This window comes from Lagenorhynchus albirostris, chromosome 14, assembly GCF_949774975.1.
Source record: "Lagenorhynchus albirostris chromosome 14, mLagAlb1.1, whole genome shotgun sequence".
Taxonomy (NCBI): domain Eukaryota; kingdom Metazoa; phylum Chordata; class Mammalia; order Artiodactyla; family Delphinidae; genus Lagenorhynchus; species Lagenorhynchus albirostris.
This window is the reverse complement of record NC_083108.1, coordinates 16,974,388-16,998,821: the sequence shown is the minus strand read 5'-3', so window position 1 is coordinate 16,998,821 and position 24,434 is coordinate 16,974,388. Positions and strand designations below refer to the sequence as shown.

The window sequence follows — 24,434 nt, the reverse complement described above, 5'->3', positions numbered from 1 at the left end:
GGCTCCCAGCTAGGGACGCTTGGGAAGTGGCTTGTTAGGAGACGTGGGATTGTTTTTACATCAGCACGTAGCAGGAGTTTTCCCTCCTGGCTTGCCTCGATAAAAGCTTTGGGGTGAAGCAAGGGGAACTGAAGCAAAGCCCTTTAGCCCAGGTCGCAGCAGCTCCGGAGAGACACAGAGCGGCATCTTTAACGTAATTTCTCTCCCTCACTCGCTCTCTCGCCTCTCTCCCCACTACCCTCTCTTCCCCTCCCTCTCTTCCTCTCCTTGACGTTTGATTCCAGTGGCGAAGGAGGAAAAAAAAAAAAAAAAAAAGCACAGAGCCGTCAGCCAAACGTGAAACGCGCGGCCCCGCCCGCTCCTCAGCCATTGGCAGCTGTGCGCAGGAGGCCCGCCTCCCGGGGCAGTCGCGGCCACGCAGTGGCTGCTCGCGGCGCCCATCGGGCACTGCCCCGCCCCGGGTCCGGGAAGGTAGGTTGGCTGCCCCGGCGAGCGGCAGAGCCCTTCTGGACAGCTCCCGCTCACCCAAACAGAAGACGTCGGCACCGGAGCGGGCTCGGACATGGCTAGGCAGCGCGCCGCCCCGAGCGGCGGGACTCGGTGATCCCTCCCTCCTTCCCCGCCCCCTCCCGTCTCCCGCACACACGCCCCGTCCGCCCCCACCCCACCCCACCCCCACCCCGGGCGCGCCCGCCCGCCCGCCCGCCCGCAGCCCGGGGCGCACACCCGCACGCACGCTCCCCTCCACACGCTCACGCACTCCCGCGCCCTCCCTTGCTCCCGCGGCAGAGCTCCGCCACGCGCGCCTTGCCAGCCCGCCGGCCACCCCCGCCGCCCCCGCCGCCCCCGGGCCCCGATGGACTGAATGAAGGCTGCCTACACCGCCTATCGATGCCTCACCAAAGACCTAGAAGGCTGCGCCATGAACCCGGAGCTGACAATGGAAAGTCTGGGCACTTTGCACGGGCCGGCCGGCGGCGGCAGCGGTGGGGGCGGCGGCGGGGGCGGCGGGGGCGGCGGCGGGGGCCCGGGCCATGAGCAGGAGCTGCTGGCCAGCACCAGCCCTCACCACGCGGGCCGCGGCGCCGCTGGCTCGCTGCGGGGCCCGCCGCCGCCGCCGCCGCCGCCAACGGCGCACCAGGAGCTGGGCACGGCGGCAGCGGCGGCAGCAGCGGCGTCGCGCTCGGCCATGGTCACTAGCATGGCCTCGATCCTGGACGGCGGCGACTACCGGCCCGAGCTCTCCATCCCGCTCCATCATGCCATGAGCATGTCCTGCGACTCGTCCCCGCCCGGCATGGGCATGAGCAACACCTACACCACGCTGACGCCTCTCCAGCCGCTGCCGCCCATCTCCACTGTGTCGGACAAGTTCCACCACCCGCACCCGCACCCTCACCACCACCACCACCACCACCACCACCACCACCAGCGCCTGTCGGGCAACGTCAGCGGCAGCTTCACCCTCATGCGCGACGAGCGAGGGCTCCCGACCATGAACAACCTCTACAGCCCCTACAAGGAGATGCCCGGCATGAGCCAGAGCCTGTCCCCGCTGGCCGCCACGCCGCTGGGCAACGGGCTGGGCGGCCTCCACAACGCGCAGCAGAGCCTGCCCAGCTACGGGCCCCCGGGCCACGACAAAATGCTCAGCCCCAACTTCGACGCGCACCACACTGCCATGCTGACCCGCGGTGAGCAACACCTGTCCCGCGGTCTGGGCACCCCGCCCGCGGCCATGATGTCTCACCTCAACGGCCTACACCACCCGGGCCACGCTCAGTCCCATGGGCCGGTGCTGGCGCCTAGCCGTGAGAGGCCACCCTCGTCCTCTTCGGGATCGCAGGTGGCCACATCAGGCCAGCTGGAGGAGATCAACACCAAAGAGGTGGCCCAGCGCATCACCGCCGAGCTGAAGCGCTACAGCATCCCACAGGCGATCTTCGCGCAGAGGGTGTTGTGCCGGTCTCAGGGGACTCTCTCCGACCTGCTCCGGAACCCCAAACCGTGGAGTAAACTCAAATCTGGCAGGGAGACCTTCCGCAGGATGTGGAAGTGGCTGCAGGAGCCCGAGTTCCAGCGCATGTCTGCCTTACGCCTGGCAGGTAAGCCCAGAGGGTCTCCTGGAGCCAGGGTGCTGGGAGAGGGCTCCGGGGTGCCTGTGGCCCCGGGTGAGGGCGCTTAGCCACATCTCTGGTTCTCGCCTCCTTTCCACACTTCCTATTTCTTCTCTACTTTATTTCTTCTTCTGTTTCCTCTTTCTCCTCTCTTCTTTCTGTTCTCCCTTTCTCTTCTCTTCCTTCCTCCCTCCTTGTCTCCTGGGCTTCCTGACCGACCCCCACCCGCATTTTATTCGCGCTTTGGTCAACGTGCCAACTCTGCCCTCTCCTTCCGACCTTACCCAGTTGTGGGAGTCGCGATGGGGGTGCACCGTGTCCGCTAGGAGCCCTGTCTTTCCAGGACTCACAGGAAAGGGGGATTGCCTTTATTGGAAACCCTGTGCACTTGAACTCTTGCTTAGACAATACATTTCCAAGCTTGTTTAGGCAATACGTTTCAGTTTTCCAAGCTGCCTGGTCTCCCTGTATGGAGGCAGTTGGTGGGCTGGGGTGGGGGAGCGGGAGGCAAACTTGTTTGGTCACTGACAAGAGTCACAGCCTTGCCCACGCGGAGAACGGGTGACCAGGGTACAACAGCGCTTCCCGAGCCCGTTTCCAGCCTTGACATTGGCACGGGGACTTTATGATCGAAAGAGCAGGCTGGGGCCAGGTCCCTTGTCACTGCCCACAGTGAGGGGAAGGTACAAGGACGAAGGTTGGGACTGCCACATCCACCTCTCTGGGAGAACGGGAGAGGAGCAACTAAGAGTAGAGAGCGTCCTGCTTCACTCGCCGGCCGCCCTTGCCCGGCTCCCAGCGTCTGCCAGGATTTGCCGAGGTTTGGGGCCTCCGGGAGAGACTGGGAGCTCGCGGGAAGAGGTGCAGAAAAAATTAAGATGCAGGTTAGTTAACGCATCTTGGCCGCGGGCTACAGGCCCCGCCTTTGCATTAAGCGGACGCTGATTGTGCGCGTAGGTCGGCGACGGGAGAGGACGGGTCGACGCATTGGTTACATTGTTCTGTAGCCGGCTTGGCTCTTTGTGCCTCCTCTAGCGGCAGAGCCGCGAGGTACAGCCCTCTATTGTTCTAGGAGCGCAGAAACCTCCTGCGTGGGCGGCGGGAACCAGAGAGAAAGGCGCAGCCGTGGCTGCGACTGGCACACAGTTGCGCGCTTTAGTGCGCACAGACCCAGCGCGGTGCGCGTGGCAATTGCGCTGCCCCCAGGACCCTGCCACGGGCCAAGAGGGGCAAAGTGTCCAGGCGCCCCACTGGGGAGGGCGCACGGTACCCGGACGCAGGCCGAGATGGGCAGCGTCTTTTGGATTGAAGCTGTCTCTCCCGATCGTCGGATTATCTGGCGGACAATTCGTGGTGGCAGTGATTTACATAGGTACGGGTAGTGGGTAGCGCGCGGTTCCGAGCCGCACACAACGCGCTTCCGGAGCTGTGAGCTCAGGCTTCCTCTCCGGCTCCCCGGGGCTATCCTCGCACCGCTGAGTCTGGCTTGTACGGTGCACTCTACTTACGCCGGACAGGGCTGGGGGGTGTGACAGGCAACGTGTTCGCCCAGGCTTGGGGAGGGGGCGTTTCCACTCTGACAGCCTCCGCCTTTGCCCGCTGTTGGAGGATTCGGATCTCCAGCCAGTAATCTCCCAGCAGTGTTGATCTGAAAAGGTAAAGAAACTAGACCCGCCGCCAAGGGCTTCCCCACATCGGTGGACTCCAAATAGTTCTGCATGGATTTAGAAACCTACTTTATCTTTCTCCTCATTTAGCTTTTTACTCTTCATCCTCTCCTACAATTTTCTCTGATTGCTCTTGGTTCCTCTCAAAGATTAAGCAGTGAATAGAGATTATCCGTGAAAAACTGGAAGCTTACTGACAATTCCAAACAGTGTGGTACCCCTTTATCTTAGGCCCCTGAAAAGGCCTCTAGTCCCTCACGGGTGAGCTTCAGCAAGGGCTGGCTTCTTGGGCACAGGCAGCCGGAAGAAACTTGGCAGCCGGTCTTGGGGAGGGGGGACCAGGGTAAGGTAAAGGCAGGATGACAGCTATTCTAGTCAGGCTGATCTCAGAGCGCTGCCGCCCCCTCACGCCTGTCCCGAAAAAGACAGAGATTTTTAAAACACGTGCCCTCTGCCAATGTATGTCTGAAAGTGATTTGGAAAGTAATGCTTTCCTGGCTAGCCGGTCTCAAGCATTTTTGCAACAGCATTGCTGGGATGGGGGAGAGTGTGGCATCCCTGGGGGACCCCAGTCCCACCACCCACCACGGGAGAGTCCCGGGGCCACTCCTCAGGGGCTGGCCTCAGGCAGCATCGGGGATTTTCAGAGCAGGAGCAAGAAAGCCCCCTCAGTGGGAGTCTGAAAGCCTCCTTCAGCGACTGGGAATTTCCTGCGAGGGACCCCGCTTTGCTCAGGCATTCAAATGTGTGTCTGTTTTATTACCCAGAGTTGAAAAGGGACAAAAGCTTTAGCCTTTTTATCTGGCCATTCGATCAGCAACTACAAGTGTGTTGAGTGGTTATTATTACATAGGAAGCTTTTCAGTTTGGGGTCAGTAGATCAGTCTCTTCAGACACTGATGCAGAAGCTGGGACTGGTATTATGTACTTGGAGCGCTAGGGGACAGGAGCAAATGGAGAAGAAAAGCTGAGCCCTTCTCCTCCAGGAGTATGGATCGGAATCTCGCCAGGACGCTGCCGAGGGCCCACACCGTTGAGCTCTGGGGGTTAAACAATCCCAGTGATTGTACAGGGCGGCTCTGCCTGACTCCCAGGCCCGAACCTCGCCGAGACCGACCAGCCCCCCATCTCATCGAGACCAGCTCTTTCTCTCTCTCTCTCTCTTTTAATTTCGCTTTCTCTTTCTCATTTTGGGTCTTGCCAGAGGTAAGCAGATAGGGGTTTGAGGAACCGCAGAGTTAAGATGCCTGATTTGGGCCAGTGTCGGCAACCTCACCCTTAGGTGAAGTACACCCCCATCACAACAGAAGCGCCGACCGCCTCGGTGTATCCACAGCCCGGGATAGCATTGCAAAAGGGAAGGGAGAAGATGGGGGAGCTCAGATTGCCTCAACAGTAGATTTCAGAGAAATGGGCTCCAAGTGCACGACTTCGTTCATAAAAGGTGGCGAGGGCCGAAACTGTTTGCAACCATGCGGGCTTCGGTCTCTTCCGTGGTCCCCGGATATGGCTCCGGCAGAGCAGTTTTTATTAACCCGGCAAGAGGCGGCGAGGACAAACTCCAGCGTGTTCAAGCACAAATCCTCAAGAGGCCTCTGAACTAAGCACACACGAACCAGGAGGGACCGAGAGAACCCAGGCAAGAAAGTGGATGGGCGCCTCGCGGAGGACGACCGAGGCCCCAGTGGCGGGAGTGGTTTCCTCCAACAACTGGAAGACAGAGCAGAGACCCTCCGACGACACACCCTGCCCAGGTTTCCGCCTTCTGTGAGCCGGGCTCCCGGGGCGGCCCGCCCCGAGCCTGCCTCGCGTCCCCGCGGCGAACAGACGCCCGGCCCTCCCCAGGCAGCAGCTCCCAGCGACCAGTCCGGAGCCACCTCTTGTTGAGGCAGCGGAGGGCCCTTAACCAACCCAACGGGATGTCGCCTGGGCCACCTGACGCCCGCGGCAGCGGAGCGTGGCCAGGGCACAACGCTGCGGCGCCTGCCAGGGGCACCACGTGCGTGCGCGGCTCCTTTTGGCGCCAGGGGACGTCCTCAGGCCACCCTAAGCCTAGGGACGGGGGCGGGGACCTCATCCGCAGAGACCCGCACCCCGACTCCCACCCCTCCCTCTGGTCAGCCTCTCGGCCGGGCTCAGCCGGTCTCTCCCGAAGGTTTAGTTCGGGATCCGAGCCGGAGAGGCCGGATGTACCACGTCGGTACGGAACACAAGATGTTTTCTCTTGCTGGCTGGTCGGATTAATAATTGAAAAGCTCACTACCATCCTTGCTTGGTCAAGTCCCCGGTGCCTCGAGAACACCTTCCCAACTCACATTAGGGTGGGCGGGAGCTGGGCCGAGCCGGCGGGACGCGAGGGAGGTTAGTGAACGCGCGGGCGAGAAGTAGCCTGAGTCCACGGGCGCCCTCGATGCGAGAGGCTGCGCATTAATTTTTATTCCAGGCTTTCCAGCATGTGGTTATGTCACTTTCTCAAACAAATGTGTATATGGAGGGAGATCGATGCTGATAATGTTTAGAAGATTAAAAGAGCATTAATGCTGGCAACAATAATGTTAACGTGTAGACCCAGATTTCATTGATCTGGAACTTGATCCGGCGCGTTTCCAGTAAGCCCGACGGCGCCCTCTTCCCAGCAGAGCGCTCGCCAGCGGCCTGGCTCCCCGGCGCTCCCGCCGCGCTGCTTCCGCAGCTGCAGGCGGGTTCTCGGGTCTGGCCGCTGCTTCACCCCGCGCGGCTCCAGCCCGCCGCTTCCTACTCGAGGTTTCCTGCTGTCGCCAGGCTGCCTGCCCTCTCCCCCGGTCCCCGCGCGCGCAACGCCGCTTTCTGCGCTCGCTGCTGCGGGCTCTGTGGGTGGTTCGGCGCCCGAGTCCTCTCGTGCTTAGCGTGCCTTCGCCTCTGCCCCGCGCGGCCCGCATCTGGTCCAGCAGGGCCGGGAGCAACTTCTTTCCTCCACGGAAACCATCCGGGAAAGTTGGTCTCCTCTCCATATGCGGGAACGTCCAAGCCGAACTTTAGAAACGACGTCTCTAAAGAGAAAAACAAATATCAAATATTAACGCATATATGTGGGAACCGAGAAAAAATGGTACAGATGAACTTCCTTGCAAAGCAGAGCTAGAGACACAGACGTATAGAAACGACGTCTTTAAAGCTGCCTGCTAACCTCGCAGATTCCTGTTCCGCGGATCGCTCCATCCTTGTTTTCGTTAAGAAAGAACATTCTCATTAAATGTTCCCATTCGCAGACTTTCTACGCTGGTGCATTAGTTGGACAGTTAAACGAGGCCCCAGTGACAATGGCCTGGGCTTCACCCCTCAGAATGGTCTGCTCTGGGCTAATTGGGTCACAACCAGAGAAGAATCTTGTTTCTTGCCCCGGCTGGTAAGAAACACCAGCCTGGGGAACTGCCCCGCCCCAGCTCCCCTTCCCAGCAGCTGGAGAGATCTTCCCCTCTGAGACGCGGGACTCAGACCTGGCCCTAGTAGAGAGGTTTTCTCTGAGACACCTGCCTTGACGGGAAAAGAAAGAACTTCAGAGCTGTCCCTTCCCTCTGGCAGGAAGACCTCCACATCCTGCCAATGGCTCCTTTCGCCAAATGGCTTATTCTTCCAGAAGGAACACTAAGGTGGATGAAGAAAAGAAAGAGCTGGGACGGTAGTGGGGGTGAGATAAGAACTAAATTGTTCGGGTTTTTTGAAATTATAAATTCTCCAGTTTTAGAAATACTAAGCTTTTCCTTCAAGAGAAGGTTTCAACCTGGACGAAAAGGAGTGTTTTCCTTCCTTCTCCAACAACGAAATGAGAAAAAGGAGGAAGGAAAGGAGAGAGAAAAACCCCCAAATCTTGCGTTATTCTGCTTTGCCATGTGGCAAAGGGGAAGCAGTCATTTCTTTCTGTCCTCCCCAGAGATAGGGGTCGTCTTCCTTCCAGTGGGTTTCCTTAGAGAAGAGAGCTCTGATACAGCTCCTTGATTCCTAGTCCGAATGAGCCCTACCCCTCTTCTGAAAACCTACATTGAACTAGGTCCGGTGATCAGATACAGAAACCAAAAAGGGTGGCGAGGTTTCCTTTTGGTGAGGAAGACAGCGGGCCCCTCCCCTCCAGCTCCCGGTGAAGGGCTCTTAGGTTCTGGGAGGGGCAGGTGGGGTTTTGGAGGGTGGAATCTTAGAGTCTCCTCCAACCCCATCTTAGAATCCTAAAACAGGGCTGGATTCCTGGTGAATGGTGGGGGTGGGGCAGAGGGGAAACGGAGCCGCCCAGATTCTCTGTGTCTCTGAAAGCGGCCCCACTTCTCTCCAGAGACACGTGTCTGCCCAGAGGTAACAGGGGACCCTGGGCAGGGTTTACCTTCTAGAGCTCCAGGCCTGAACCCTGAGGGGGAAAGAGGCTGCCTCTCCAGCTTTCTTCAATCCAGAATTTCACTTCAGGGTCGCCTCTTGGTTTTCTGGGCTCTAGAACCTGTTTCTAAAGGAAGATCAGACGAAGGGGGTTGAAGAGTTCTCAGGAAGAAGGTACTGGACGCCACCACACTATTGCTGGTGGCTGGTGTGGGTAGAAACTGTCTTGAGGGAAAGTGGTATCCTGTCGGGGGTATCTCTGGAGGAATGAAAACCTCAGAGGAGAAGCAGAGGGATTTAGTTTCTGGGCTCTTGCCAAAGGAAGGAAAATGAGGAGGGAATAAATAGAAATAATTGTCTGGATAAAGGGCCCTGGGGAAAAGGGTGAATATTGAGGAACCCTGGGCCTTAAACTTCATCTACAGATTCTGGATTATCCTTGTCCCCAACCCTCTCAGAGATCCTTGTTTTTCCTGACCTGGGGACAATTGCTTCCTCTGAGGGGATACTTTTCTTGGTGGGGAGAGACCAGTATGAGGGAACCCAACAGGGACATTTATACTGTCAGGTATAGAGCCTGCTCAAGGTGGGCTGGGGGCCCATCAGCACCCCCTTTCATCACCCAGTCTGTCCCCCTAATGCACTTCAGTGCCTTTGGGAAAAGCTTGACTTTTGATTTCCAAGTTTCACTCCAGGTGAAGACCCTGAGAAGTATACACAGGTTTTTGCAGGGGCAGGGCGGTAGCCTGGGTAGCTCAGCCCGTCTGAGGCATGGCAAGGCATGGAAGCAGGCTGCGGGCTGTGCACGCAGAGCTAGTCTCACTGGGGGAGAAGTGGACATTGTGGACATTGTTGTGAAAAACTGTCCAACACAAATTGTCCCAGAGGGAAGGGAGGCTCTGCGTTCCACCTTGGCGCCTCTCTCGCCATTTGAAGATCCATTACTCTTCTGTAGAAAGCAGACTTTGTTTGGGTTGGAAGCACACCTCCAATGTAATTTAATCAGCATTGGACTTTGGCTCATGTAATCAAATATACATATACTTTCTCCTGCAGGAAGAAAAATAATTTCTCTGTAACTGGTATTGACTTGAAGTCATGTAATCTCTGGAAAGCATCACGTTTTTAAAGGGAAAGGTAAATTAAGGGGGAAAGAACCCACAGTTTCAGTGGTTTGCCTTGTAATAGCTAAGAGAGCCAGTTACCACCTAAGAAAGGACAGAAGGAGAATTCTAGAGCTGAAATGCATGGGCCGCTCCAATTGTAGGTATCCCACTCCAGCTTCCTCTGTGTAGTCAACCTCCCAGATCTATACTGGTAGGAAACAAGGTTGACTGGCTCACCAGATCCTAGGAATTTGGGCTTTATGTTTATGATGGGTTGAGGCATCTTTGGAAGAGTCTGGAGCTCCATTGCTCCATTTTTTTCTGTCCTCTTTGGAGAGACCACAGGCGGCAGCAGCAGGATCCCAGTGGGCAGCAAGCCCACTCCACCCCCAGGGCCTTGAGCCTTAAGCTCTGCCCTAGAGCATCCCCCTAGAGCAAGCTTGGACTCCCCACCCCCAGGGCGAGGCTCTGGGCTTTACCCAGGTTGGGTCTGTTAGGGAATCTGTTGTAAACACAGATCCATTGATTTGCATTTGTCAGAGAGTAAAGTTAAACCAGTGAAAAGAGAAGCCCTTACCCTTTTATGCAGGGCCAGGGAAACCTTTCCTATTGATCCTATTGATCTAACCTTTCCCTTTAAGGAAACCACATAGTTAAAGACCCTCATTCAATAGATTTACCCTTTGCGCTTGCGATATTCCTTTAAGTGTTCTCATCTAGGATAGCTGGGCATTAAGCCCACACTCCAAACCAAACAAAAATGAAAAGGGGGAAGGAGGGGAGGAGTCAAGAGGCAGAATTGTGGGAAGTGAAACTGAATCAGACTGAAATGTGTAATGACTTGGTTGGGGAATGTTTTTCTCATTCTTCTAAGATGACATGCAGGGATAAGGACAAAATAGATGCATTTAGCGATCTCCTCTTTTCTCTCCTCTTCTCTCTCTTTCCCTCCCCCCAAAACAAAATCTGTTTAGATGCTAGAGTAACAACATCACAGGAACATCAGCTACTGTAAAATTATTTCAATCAAGCCACTAGCTTGGTTCATTTACAGTGGTTCACTTAAAGGCAGTGATACTTCCACAAAAATTATTTTGGTTCATTTGTAGCAATTTGGGAATAAAATTGTCCCCAGAAATGCAATATTTTGGACTCTGTATATGAGCATGAACACTGAAGTCACTTTCAAAGAGAAGGGCTTGGAGTTGTGTGTCCTGATGGAAGTAGGTAGAAACCAGACCAGGAGTAGGGTACAACTTTTTCTTATTGAGCAGTGTAGATGGAACAGGAATTGCTAAATATTGCTCAGTACCCTTTGTGTTTGCAGAAATGAAAATGAAAGTCGCCTTTGTTTCCAGAACTGTTGGCATGATCCGTTTTATTTCTTCCTTGACCCTTTTGGTTCTGTAAATAACATCCATTTGTGATTTTTTTTTTCAACATGTTCCATGTGCTATTCCTAATTGGCTATCTCTTGGGTTGTGTTCAGACATTCATGTTTGTTTTATGTGATTGAAAAATATTAATGATTCCTTAGGTGAGCTAATGTATTTATCTGCAGAGTGAGTTCAAAGGGCAGAGTTCAGCTATGGTTCAGGTTAATTGAACAGGAAGCAGCGAGCTTTCCAGTCTGTGTTGAACAAGGGACCAGTTCCTTAAAATATCACACTCAGCAAACACACAATTTCAGTGTCTTCATCCTGGAGTCTGATGTAAGAGGCTCAGATCAACCTGGATTGCTTGATTAAAAACCCAAAGCAAAGCACGGCAACTGCAACAAAGCCTCGAGTCCCCCTCAGGGAAGAAGAGTTTTCTCATTGGCTAATTGCTTTATTGGTAGCACTGACCTGCAGAGCAGCTGCAGGGGCCTGGATGAAGGCTTAGGCCTCAGAATAATGTGCTCCATTAGAACAGGGCAAGGCATTTTTTGTTTACTCAATTGGAGCTCCCTGCAAAGTGCCATTAACGCCGGCCCAACCGCATGTGTGTTGCAAAAGGCAAAGGTCACGCCAGTCAGGCTGTAGGCACAGCCAGCTCTGCCCTGGTGGGAGGGAGGGCATCCTGTTGGCACTGCCCTCTTCAAGCTTGGCCCAGCCCCATGGGCCCCTCCAGGGCTTTGACCAAAGCAAGCCCTTGCACAACTTGTTTGCATTTCCCAGTTGCTGAATCATGTTATTGATGATTACACAGTTTTGATCTGAGCACCGTCAATCACACATGAGAAAAAAATCCTCCCACTGACCCTCTCTTTCTTATTTATGTTCCCTTCATCATTGTGTATTATAGTAAATAGAATTGTGCGAACGGTGCTTTTTAGCAGAGTGCTTGGATCAAGAGGAAGACAGACCTCCAAACCTGGCTAGGGGGTTGTTTAGCAGAAAGGAAGTTTGAGGTGGAACCAGGAGCACAGTCAAGGCTTCTACCCAAAGCACCTTGAGCTAGAGTGCCACCTGCCAGGAGTCTTCTAACTGCAACAAGCCTTGCACCTCGAAGGCCCAGGCTCTTTTCTTCACTTTGTTCCTAGTGTCTCCATTCCCCACCCTACTGACCACTACCCGTATTTTCCTAGAAATTTCTTAGGGGACTTTCTTCTGGTCCTTTGGAACTCTAACCTCTGCCTCTCCGAATTCGTTGCCAGGGAGAAATCAGCGGTTTTGCTGTGGTGGGTAAAGGTGTTTCGCCCACCCTGCACAGAGGTAATAGTCTCCTGCTTGAGAGATGAGGGGCAGAGAAGGCAAAAAATATCTGTGGGAGAGAAGAGGAGTGGTTATGTATGTAAGAGAAACGGCTCAGTTGATGGTGCCAGTGAGGGTGGTACCAACTGTAAGGTGCTCTGCAAAGGCAAAGTATTGTACGAAGGAGAGGGGGTGAGAGAATTACTATGGGCAGGGAGGACATCAGGAAAGGGATATGCCAGATTGGTGAGCCAGAGGTGGGCTCTGTGAAACCCCCTGGGAAGAGAAAAAGTGAACCAGCCATTTTGTAGTTCCAAAGAAGTAAACCAGTGAGCTACACTTGGAGCCAAACTGTGGCGCTGGCTGTAGCTCTGTGGGCGGCAGCTGTTTCCAGACTTGCCTCACGTGGATCTGGGTCCGGAGCCCCTGACAGCTGGTCGCCTGTGCGTGGGTTGCTGCCTCCACGCCTCGATGCAGGCTTCAGCACCACGAACAGCGCCACGGAGGGCCCTGGCAGCCAGCGCGCCCAGTCCGGGTTCTGAGCAAGTTGGCATCTCACCCCAGAGAAGGGAGGTGGGTCCTCTACCGGGTTAAATCCGGGCAGGACCCCGATCAGTAGCTCCAGCTCTCTAGATCTCGGAGCCCCAGACAGAACAGGGCCTCAGATTTTCCTCCCTCGGCCCGTGGCTTCGTTTCTCTGTGGGAGGTCAGCGATAATAAAGGGAGAGGAGGCGATGGCGGTGAGAGGACAAAAGATGCTAAAGGACCCTTTCCTTTCCAAGAGGAAGAACATTACCTCTGTCGGGGGCGGAGGGATTGAAATGTTTTTCTCCATGTTCCTGGCTTCTGCAGGCGCTGACTGCTACTCTCAGCACGGTATTTCAGATTGAGTGTTTCCTTTCAAGGTTTATGGTCTGGCTGCCCTTCACACAAATATACAAAAACGGATTTCCCCTCCCCCCCCACCCTTGCCTCCACGTGAGTTTTGCAAACATGGTTTTCATTAGATGAAGCAAGATTCTCACATTATATCAGCAGTAGTGTTGCCAGGCTACCTCCAATAAATCTAGAAAGTGGGTTTGATTTCTTTAGTTTTCCTTGATGGGGCTGTCTTTAAGAGGAACCTCTCCACCGCTTCTGTGGGCCAAGGGTTGTGTCACTTCCACGAGGCCACACAACGGAGTCACATGGCCCTGGCCACGGTGAGAGCTGACATTAGGCACTGACCCCTGACTCTGGCTGTTTTCATTCAGTAGCTCTGCTTTATTTGTGTTTTTATTACAGAGAAAGGAGGCAGGTGGGTCCTTTTGGTCTGTGATTAAGCACAACTCGCATCTCTTTAGGTTTCTAGTAAAATGGCCCTTGACTTCCCAAAGCTAATTAAAATGTAAACCTTTTGCTTTATATCAAGAAACTTTCGTTCAAGCCTAATTTATTGTTAAAGTGGTTCTCGGGGAGGTGGAGCATAGGAACAGACAAGTGTATCCCGTTTAAACAGAAAGTCAAGGGCATGATAGATGAGATTTTCTTCCCTGTGACAATTCATCTTTAAATTCCAAGTGGCTCTTGGATGAAAGGAAGAAAATCCAGCCCCAAACAAAACAAATCTGGTAGAGCATTCACTCTCAATGTTGGAAAAAATCATTTTCTGTGTCTAAATACCTAGACTCTTGCTCTATAAATGAGCAGGAACATATTTGAATTAGATCTAAGAACTGGTTTTAAATCTATTTGATAAACTCTGATTAAAGCAGTCTCTTCAAGTCCTATGATCTTTGAATTTGCAGGCGTGCATTTCCTAGTAGTTGTTGGGTTACACTATCAAAACCTTTTCCGGTAAAACATGGATTTGACAGTAAGCAAAGCCTTTTTTTTCAAGTCTATTTTATATGCATCACTGCATCTCATTAAAATAAGGCTGTGTACTCTGCAAGGCCTTATACTAAATGCATTTCCTTTCTAGTGAACTCAATGTGGTTTTTAAAAGATATTTTGAGAAGACTGCAGTGTAAACAGTACCTCCCCAATAGTCTTCTTTGACTCCAAATACTAAAAAAAAAAAAAAAAAGTGTGGATTCAAAGAGCTTTTTGTGTTTCTGAAACAGAGTGACAGATTTCCAAATCTAAAGGTTTTTTTTGTTTTTAAGTCTTGTATTCAGATGCCTCCTAACGTATACCAGAGTTTGTATCAGTTCATGTTCAAGGCATGAGAGTGAATTCCTTAGTCACTCTTGATGGTTAACCCCTCTCATCCTTTTCTTTTTATTATTGTTCTGAAAAGGAAGAGACACTCTTCCTGTTGAAAACCAATTCCTTGACCTCATTGTGGGCCCCTGCCTCTCCTACCTTCTCAGAACCCAATCCCTTCCTGTGTTTATAACCTCTTCTTAGCATTTTCCCATCTGAATTTTTGTGCTCCAGACACTCCTATATTTTTTTAATGCTCCCCCAACACCTGTTCCAACTTTAGCTCTTCCCTCCCTTCACTTCTAGAAAGAGTTGCTATAACTCAGTCTCCGTTTTTCACCTCCCCTTTCAGTCCCAGGCCTTTGCTGTCTCATTCTGGCCACTCCTGTTTGCTAAATCTGCTCTTACCAATGTCACTGTTGAGGTCTTTGTAGCTAAATCCAATGGATGCTTCTCAGTTCTCACCTTAGCTTGGCCCCTCCACGGCGTGTGACACACTCCTGAGCACGCTTTCTGAAATACCGTACTCTCTAATTTTCCTTTTTGGAATCCTGGCTATTGCCTCTCTGTCTTCTTTCTGGGCTCCCTCCATTTAGCTCAGCGTTCAGGCCTAGGCTATTCTATTTATTCACTCATCATACTCACCCTGGAAGATTGCATCTGTTTGCTTGTCATCCTGCTACGCTGAGGACTTCCAGGTCTCTCTCCAGCTCTGATATCTCTCCTGAGTTCCAGGTCCCTGTTTCCTTCTGCATCTGGACATCTTTGCCTGGGTGTCCTCAAACTCAGTCCATCTCAAAGTGAACTCATTCTTCTTAACCCCCAGCCCCCATCACCGCCACCACCAAATATGAGTCTCTTCTTTTATTCTCTCTCTCTCTCAGTAATAGCATCTTGTACACAGAATCTCAAGCCAAAAACCAAGAAGTCAACTCAAACGCTTTCCTTTTCCCCCAGGTCAGCCATACTAGCCGTGTGGACTATACCTCCCAAACATCTGTCTCTAGCCCCTCCACTGCTGCCCTCGTTGGAGGCATCACCAATTTCAACAGCCTCCTGACTGGTCTCCCTACCTCCAGTCTTGCCTTGTCCCATCCATTTCCATGATTTTTCTGGAACCCAAATCTGACCACAGTACACTGTTGTTTAAAACTCTTTGTTAGCTCCCTTTGACCATTGGTGAAGGTACAGATCCCTGAGCAGGATAGACTAACCCCTGCTCACCTCCAGCCTCATCTCCTGTCACTCCACCCATTTACTCTGCGCGCAAGACATGCTGTCCTCCTAGCTCCTCAAACACACCAGGCCATTCCTTTAGCCTAGACCACTTTTCCCCTCACTCAGCTAACCTCACCTCAAAATCGTGGCTTAAAGTTCCTTGTCTTTAAGAGAAGTCTTGGCTTAAAGGTCTAGGAAGTTTTCTCTGGTCTCCTAAATTGGGGTCTCCCTGGACTACCTATCCCATTTCACATAGAACACAGATAGGTATCACCTGCTTACTTGTCAGTGTCCTTCCCCCGCCCCAGATTGTAGGTTCTGTGAGACCAAAGATTGGATAGAGCATGTGATAGGCAGCCAGTAAATATCCATGAATAAATTAATGAATACCTTTATATGACGTTGTTTCTGCCCATTTTACTGCCCTAAGTTAGTGGATGGCATTCGAAAAAGAATCATCAGTGTTGGCGCATCATTTGGAGATAGTATTTCATATTTCATGATATCGAGTTCTCACTGATGTCGTTTGCCTCCTAAGCTAAGATACTACATGTATGTATGAGTTTTAAAGGGAATCTTGAAGTGGGGTTAAATCTCCCATCCAAAGTTTCAGACTAGTATCTCCAGTGAGGTGCGGGATGTGAAACGATCACTAAACACTAGACTAGGGTGTTACCCGTTGACTCTAGTCTGCCAAGGTAACCTGCTCGAACAGGTAGTTCTTGCTGTCCTGCTCATACATTGCCCTCTTCGCCACATCGATGTCCCTGCACGCTCTCTTCCTGCTGCCCGAAATGCCTTATCTCATCTGTCCCTCTCCAGATCGTCCCCGGCCACCACCTTAGGTCCTCCATCTCTGAACATTCCCAGCAAACTCTAGCCCATTCTTTTTTCTCCCTTTGCTCAACTCTGGTTGCAGTCATCTGTTCCAAACTGCATAGCAGCTTCTTAGCTGGGGTCTTACACCCCTCTCTAGATCTCTCCTGTATCCCTTCCCTGTGGCTCTGGAGGGCAGATGCCATATCCTTGTGCCTCCCACAGCTGCTGGTCCATGGCTGAGCACAGAATAGGCATTTTTTTTCAACTGAGTCATTTGATGCATTCCTGCCATTTTTATGGACTCCCCTAATTTCAGTCACTGGGTTGGGGAGGTGTGGGTGTTAGGGTTTTTTTGTTTTGTTTTGTTTTGCGGTACACGGGCCCCTCACTGCTGTGGCCTCTCCCGCCGCGGAGCACAGGCTCCGGACACGCAGGCCCAGCGGCCATGGCTCACAGGCACAGCCGCTCCGCGGCATGCGGGATCCTCCCGGACCGGGGCACGAACCCGCGTCCCCTGCATCGGCAGGCAGACTCTCAACCACTGCGCCACCAGGGAAGCCCGGGAGTTAGGTTTTGTATGTCTACTTATAGCTGGCATTCTTTTCTAGACTCTACTCTTTTTCTTTTGTTTTTTTTTTTTTTTTACATCTTTAGCCTCTACTCTTCAAATGGGAGTATTCTTTTTTGTAAATATTTTGATCGTTGACAGAAATACTTGCTTACACAGTCAAAAATAGATTCCTGAGTTAACCTGAAATGACACCTAAGCTTAATATGGGGAAAACAGTGCTCATGATGGCTTGGTAAATAACAAAGGTGGTTCTGCTTCCACACACAGCTGAAAATGTTACCATTTTAGAATATTTGAGGCTGCAAACACGTCAGCAAATCAGAGGGACTATTTTCCTCTTTTAAGTCATTTTAATTATCAGTAAACCAAATTTGTATTTAAATGGCAGTAACTTGATACGGTACAAATTCCTAGATTTTTATTGACTTAAATTTACCTGTAAAGAAAAAAGCCAGAGGTCAACATTTTTGTAAGTTTACCCTTTTTCTTTCTCATTTCCTTTTATTTTGGCAAATGAGTACGTAAAGTTATTTGAGGTCTTTGAAACCCAGTAGTTCAAAGGTTTTCAGGGATATACACAGTTCTGCCTACATAGTACTGATCTAAGTAATTACACATGGACAAAAATTAACTAGCGTTTTTCACCTTTGATTTTATTGGAATTTTAAGATTTGAGTGAATAAATCTCACTTATCTTCATAATATCCATACACGATTGAGTGAAAAGAGGTTTTACCATTATCTCAACTTTAGTGAGAAACTGAAACTAAGATAATTTGCTGTACCTCTTAGATGGAAATTATACGTTGCCTGGAGATTTTTTTTTTACAGTTACGTTTTGACATTCATATTACATGAGTAACAAACTATGAAGACCAGGCATATATGAACAGAATGTTTAAATTAAGACATTCCAGACCTTTTTTTTAAAATGCCTTTAACTGAGTGCTTTGCTGCGCTGCATGATAATTAGGTATGCTTGGTAAGCAGTTGGCTTCAGTGACTGTCATCTGTGCGCCTTGTGTAGCCAAAACAAGTTTCCACTGACACAGAGGCAGAGACAGGCAGGGGTGGGCAGAGCAAGAGTCAGCTCTGAGGCCTCTCTGAAGAGCCTTGAGCCCTTATTCAGAGGCCGCCCTCTTCTCTGGCTAGGGTACCATGGCCTGGACATGCCATGTCCAGAAAGACCACACACTCCTGTTTTCCCTTCTTCCTGGTGCCTCATCTTCCATCCTCTGCCATCGTCCAAAGGAATTAGGTGGGACCTGGAGGAGAACTGCTGAGTTCACCCTCCCTGACCACTTCTCCACCTAGAGCCTCGGACTTGGGCTTCCCTAGACAGATTCTGGAAAGTCAGTTAAAAGGGCAGAGTTGGGGGTAGGTAGGGATTGGATTGGAGGGGAGAGGGAGGAAAATCTACAGTAGAGATAGGTGGGCTTTTCTACTGGAAGCCACACCAACTCAGGAGCCCAAGTATTCTGCCTCCTTAGAGCTCCAGAAGTCCCTAGGGTATGAGCATCCCTATCTGAGATGGGGAAGGAGCCCCAAGCTAAGAAGAGAGGGAGTGTATGACAGGTCCTGGGAATAGTGTCTGTAGGACCCAGATCCTTCTATCCTAGGCTATTGGGAAGGGATTGGAGGCACCAAGCATTCCTTTCTCCCTGCCTCTTTCAGAGCTGATCTTATAGAAGTAGCAGCAGAGTAGCACAGCAGAACAAACGATCTTTGGCTTTGGAGTCAGACAGGCTTGGATATTAATTATAACTCTTCCATTTACTAGCTCTGATTTAACCTCTCGGGGTCTCAGTTTCCTCCTTTATAAAATGGGAATAGTATGTCCATCTCGGAGAACGATGTAAGTATGAGAGATGATCTGTATAAGATCATTGTTAGGTAACGGGCTGATCAGCTGTCGTCAGGACTTTTCCACAGAATTCCTTGCCTAGAGTGATGATCTGAGGGATAAGACGGCCTTGGATGTTGGGGAGGAGGAGAGAAAGGATATAAGATACAGATTTTATTGAACATCTATTATGTGCTATGTATCAGTCACCTATTGCCATAATAATACTAAGTAGCAAACCACCCCAAAACTCATGGTGTTTAACAATAAGCATTTTCCCTACCCGCCTTCCCCCTTGGTAACCATAAGTTTGTTTTCTACATCTGTGACTCTGTTTTGTAAATAAGTTCATTTGTACCATTTTTTAAGATTCCTTATATAAGCGATATCAAGTGATATTTGGGGAGGAAGAATAAATTGGGACATTGGGATTGACATATACACACCACTATATATAAAATAGGTAACTAACAAGAACCTACTGTATAGCACAGGGAACTCTACTCAATATTGTTTAATGACCTGTATGGGAAAAGAATCTAAAAAAGAGTGGCTATTTGTATATGTATAACTGATTCACTTTGCTGTACAGCAGAAACTACCACAACATTGTAAATCAACTATACTCCAATAAAAATTAATTTACAAAAACAATAAACATTTTTTTCTCAGATATCTGCAGGATTCAGCTGATCTAGGCTGATCCCAGCTGGGTTTCCCTTTGTGGTCTGGCTGGCTTGATCATGCATCTGTGGGTGGCTTTGTTCCATGTTTCCTATCCTGGGACCACTGGAGTAGCCTGGGTATGTCCTCACGACAATGACAAAGGGGAAAGCACAAGCAATAACATTCCATTGGTGAAAGCAAGTCACATGGCTGAGCCTAGAGACAGAGTAGGGGGGCACTACCAGATTCCATGGCAAGGAGCCTCGTACAGGAAAGGGTGAATTGGAGTTTGAGGGGTTTGGTATTTTTTGCCATCTACCTCTTACCACATATTTTAGCTCACTTCCATTCTTGCAGGAAGTCATTCCTATGGTTGGGATAGGATAAGGACAGCAGATTTGGCAACAAATAGGAAATAAGTGTGGAAGTATTTCAAAACCCTTTATTACTTTATACTTTATACAAGTAACAAACTATGCCCAGCTTGTTAGAAGCCATGTTTCTTCGTACTAGGCTGATCTGTGGCCATGCCTGACCTTCCCCCTAGATGGTAGCAGGCAGAGAGCCCGGCTTTGCTCTCCTTCATCTTCCCTCTAGTGCTGGCCATAGTTGGCACTCAGTAAGTGCAGGTGATCCCCAGGGTCACACAGCTCTGGTGTCCTAACAGGAGGTCCCTTCTAGCCCCACCAGCTGACCACATGTACCTCTACATGTATTTTAAAATAAGACTTCATTTTAAACTTTTTTGGTTTTTTTTCCACTGAAATAACCACCAACCATCTGAGGAACAAAAGTCTAAATCTGGGCTTCCCTGGTGGCGCAGTGGTTGAGAGTCCGCCTGCCAACGCAGGGGACGCGGGTTCGTGCCCTGGTCCGGGAAGATCCCACATGTCGCGGAGCGGCCGGGCCCGTGAGCCATGGCCGCTGAGCCTGCGCGTCCGGAGCTTGCGCTCCGCAACGCGAGAGGCCACAACAGTGAGAGGCCCGCGTACCGCAAAAAAAAAAAAAAAAAAAAAAAAAAAAAAAAAAAAAATCTGTTGCCTATAGAAGTTAAGCCATCCAATCCAGATCTCCATTATTCTGTGCAGACAACATCCAAACGATGCCAGCACTTTATTCATTTTACCAGTGAATACAGAAGCAATTTGGAGGTGATATCAAAAAGATCAAGAGATTTACTCATTTGTGACTCTAACAATGTCTAAGGTTTGTTGAGGGTTGTTGTGGGTTTTTTGTTTTTTTAACCTTAGTTTCTATTTCTGGCATGCTTTTATTTTTTTAAATCATAAACAGTGTTAAAAATACTGGACGGGTTTTGTCTTGATTCTTAATGTGGGTGTTAAGAGATGCCTTCCATTAGTGAGTATGCCTCAGATAATGTGTTTATTTGCATCCTCCTTCCTCTCTGCCTGTCCCCTAATGGTCTGGTACACAGAGGGCTACTTGAGCTGATTTACGTGGACCTCAGTTGCTCTCATTTGCGCATACTTAATTCAGAGAGGTGATCATATTGATTTCCCAAGCCCACTTTTCAAGACACTGTACTAACATAGATATCTTAGCAGCTCTAACTACATTGTCTGAAAAGGGAAACATTTTAAACCTTTGGAAGCAATTTTGATGGACATTTCATTGTGTTCTATATTACTTACCTAATTAAATTTCCTTCACATCGAGGTCTGTTTAAAATTCAATTGAGAAATATTTTCGAGTTCCATTGGGCAGATAACTTGGTTTAGCTGGATTTGTTCTGCATGCATATGAAATGGCACCCTATGAATCAATGCCCAGTGCTTATACTTCCCATGGATGTGAAGAAATGACACCCTTGTAGGCAAGTGTAGTCTCCTGTTATTCATAACAAGCTGTCCCTGGTTACTGAACTTGTTCACCCTGTAATTCCAAAACGTCCTTGTGTTTTTGTGCCTGTGGTTTGGCAGGCTGATTTATTCGAATTCTGAGCATTGTGAACGAAACCTGTAACTTCTTTCATGGATTAGCTGGAGTCCCGGAATTCCTGTTTGCAAGTTCAGAGTCCAGCTCAAGGCCACTTGCCCCCTTTAGGGCATACAGAAGTCTTATTTGCATAGCGGAGGTGGGTAGAATTCCAGATTGAGTTTGAAAGCAAATAAGGTTGTCGGTCTGAGGAGTCATCCCCAGTGGAAGAGGTGTGATTCCTGATGTTTTGTATCTTTGGAAGCAAAACCCAGGAGAAAGGCCTTATTTCTCAGTTCCACCCACCTGCCACCGAAGACAAGAAAAACAGACCCTGCTCATCTTTTATCCTGACTAGCCATCCCATTCAGTTCTGTGGCAAAGGACCCTGCGGTAACAGAGCTGTAATTGGAGAGTTGGCATTCCATAAGCACTGCTTTAATACTAAAAAAAAAAAAAAAAAGTTCCAAAGATGTACTTTTTGTTGCATTGTTAATTAGCCTTTAAACATTTCAGAATTGAGTAGAATCTTCAAAGTCTTCAAGGTTTATCTTGTTTATATCTGTCTTAGTCTACTGTACCAAAATACCACAGACAACTTACTAACAACAGAAATTTATTGCTCATGGTCTGGAGGCTGGAAGAGCTAGATCAGGGTGCCAGCCTGGTTGGGTGAAGGCCCTCTTCAAGGCTGCAGACTTCTCATTGTATCTTCACATGGTGGAAGGGGTTAGGGAGCTCTTTGGAACCTCTTTTATAAGGGCACTAATCATATTCAGAAGGGTTTTCTACCCTCATGACTTAAGCACCTCCCAAAGGCCCCACCTACTACTGTCATCATCTCTGGAAGTTAGAATTTCAACATATGAATTTGGGCGTGACAAATATTCAGTCTATAGCAATCTCTGTGCCTCAGATAATAGTGGGTATATCATAAGGTTATTGTGAGCCTTAAATAAGCTAATGCATATAGATGCTCAGAACAACTGGTCAATTGTGAATACTTGCTAATTTAGTTGAATCATTATTATTACTATTAATTGATTAATATTACCTTTGTAATTTCTCTGTACATAAGCAGGAGACTTGGCCTGAGTCACCAACTCTTCCGTATTTTTTATATATCAAGAGTATTGCTTGGGGCTTCCCTGGTGGTGCAGTGGTTAAGACTCCAAGCTCCCAATGCAGGGGGCCCGGGTTCAATCCCTGGTCGGGGAACTAGATCCCACATGCATGCCACAACTAAATTAACATGCTGCAACTAAGGAGCCCGCCTGCTGCAACTAAGACCCGGCACAACCAAATAAATAAAATACTTTTTTTAAAAAAAGAGTATTGCTTGGCATTGTCATCAAGAGCGTGAGCTTCGGGGTTAGACAGATCCAGTTTAGGTCCCAGCTACACCACTTACTAGCTATGTGACCTCATGCAAGTCATTAACCTCAGAGAGCCTCAGTTGCTTCCTCTGTAGAATGGGGATCATGTTGGTGCTGACTAGATAGTTGGTGTGCGGGTTAAATGAGATACCATAGTGTTTAGCGCTGCACCTGGCACTTTTACATCTTATTTCCTTCATACCCAGGATAATCCCCTATTTCACGTGGACAGGTCTATCCTTCAGCATAATTTTTGTCACTTTCACCAGTGGCATTTGTGACGAGAGAGATTGCCAGACACAACATTGGTCTTTGGATGCTCTCCTTGCAAACTGGTCAAACATGCAGCAGTGTTATTCACTCCTGCCACCACTCCCTCTCCCCCCCACCCCCATGTCCTTTTAAGACTCTTAACAATTACAGGCATTTCGCTAAGCTCGTGCTTAGAACACGGAAGTCTGCTGTGCTCACAGTAGGTTCTGACTGCATGCTTACTGACTTATGCTGGGGTAAGGTCCATTTGGAGAGTGTGGTATGTGGTGAGCACAAACTCTACATTTGCTAGAATTGTACAGTTGTACATAGAAAAATTACAGCTCCGCCAGCAAGGCTCAGCTTATCTTATATCTGCATCATGATTGCCGGTTTGGGAGTCATTTCAGAAAGCTGTTTTCTCCCACGTCCAGGTAACGATGAGGCAAAAAGTGCTGAGTACTGTTCCCTCTTTTCTGGTTTCAGTATGGCTGGACCCTGCCTCTTTCTCCTGTTCCCCAGATCCACCACTCACTGTGCGTTCATTTGGTTCTCATCTCACTCCCTGAAGGTTCCTGTTTTGGTTCATGCTATCATCTTTATTCCCAAAACCAGGAGGCTTAATATGCAAAGGAAGGAAGGAAAGAAGGGAGGAAGGAAAGAAGGGAGGGAGGAAAGAAAACCCACAGACACCTCGCTGTTGCTTTTCCTGAAGTAGCAACTTACCTGCTAATAGAAGATTTTGAAGCCGTGGGCTTCCTCTGAATTCTCAACACACGATTGTTGAGACTATTTAAACAGTCTCTAGAATCCTTTTCTGACCCCAAATTACTCTGAAGCGTTAATTGTCTTAGTGGTTTCATGGCCACATTATTTCATATTCATTAGTGTTTTCATGAAAAATGATAAAACTAATTAGAGCGGCTAGCGGTTAATTCACTTGGTGATTCGTTACTCTTTCCCCTCTTGGTGTTCTGCATGTGGTCATCTTGGAGAAGGCGTCCAAGGAGTAATTGCAGCTCTATTCCCTGAGTGATCGCCTAATGCCATTAGTTCTGATCCACAGGCACATCTTCAGCGGCTCTGATGGGGTCTGGTTACAGCTGCACCCTCGCCCCCGCCCTTTGGATGCAGGGAGAGAGGGGAGCCTGCACTCAGGACTGGTCCTCTGGAGGGGGTCCAGGGCAGCAGAGGGGGCCGAGTTCCCGGTGGGAGGTGAGCATCGCTTTAGCCTCTTCTGGACCGTGAGGTAAGGACAGGACAGTGCTCAGAGAAATCTGCCCTGAGAACTTGTACTCGGGAAGGAATAGGGAAAACAAATTTTCTTCGGTTTTAGCAGACGTGTGGCTAGGCACGGGCTAGACTCTGGAAGTCTGGTTCTCTCTCAGACCTCTGCTGGCCAGTTCTCTTCTTAAAATGTTTATTTGTCCCCACATCCATTGGGATGGCAGCTATCAAAAAGCCCAGGGAGTGTGCCAGCCTATGGTAGCATCTGCAGCGACGCAGTCTATCTAGGAGCAGAATTTCTGGGTCATAGCGCCTGCATATATTCAACTATATCAGATACTGCCAAACCGTCTTCTAACCTGTTAGGCGAATTTACCCTCCCACTGGCAGCCTGGGAGAGTTCCCATATCTTTGCCAGCAGTTGGTATTGAGAG

The 24,434-nt window shown here is 49.8% G+C and overlaps 1 protein-coding gene across 1 annotated transcript in view; it reads left to right on the top strand.

Moving 5' to 3' along the window:
* Positions 1-865: 865 nt before the first annotated feature.
* ONECUT2 (one cut homeobox 2) overlaps positions 866-24,434 on the top strand; it is a 39,679-nt gene continuing 16,110 nt past the window's right edge. The window contains exon 1 of the mRNA XM_060121478.1: positions 866-2,105. Within this exon, the coding sequence (XP_059977461.1) occupies positions 866-2,105 (1,240 nt within the window). The remainder of the gene's footprint in view (positions 2,106-24,434) is intronic.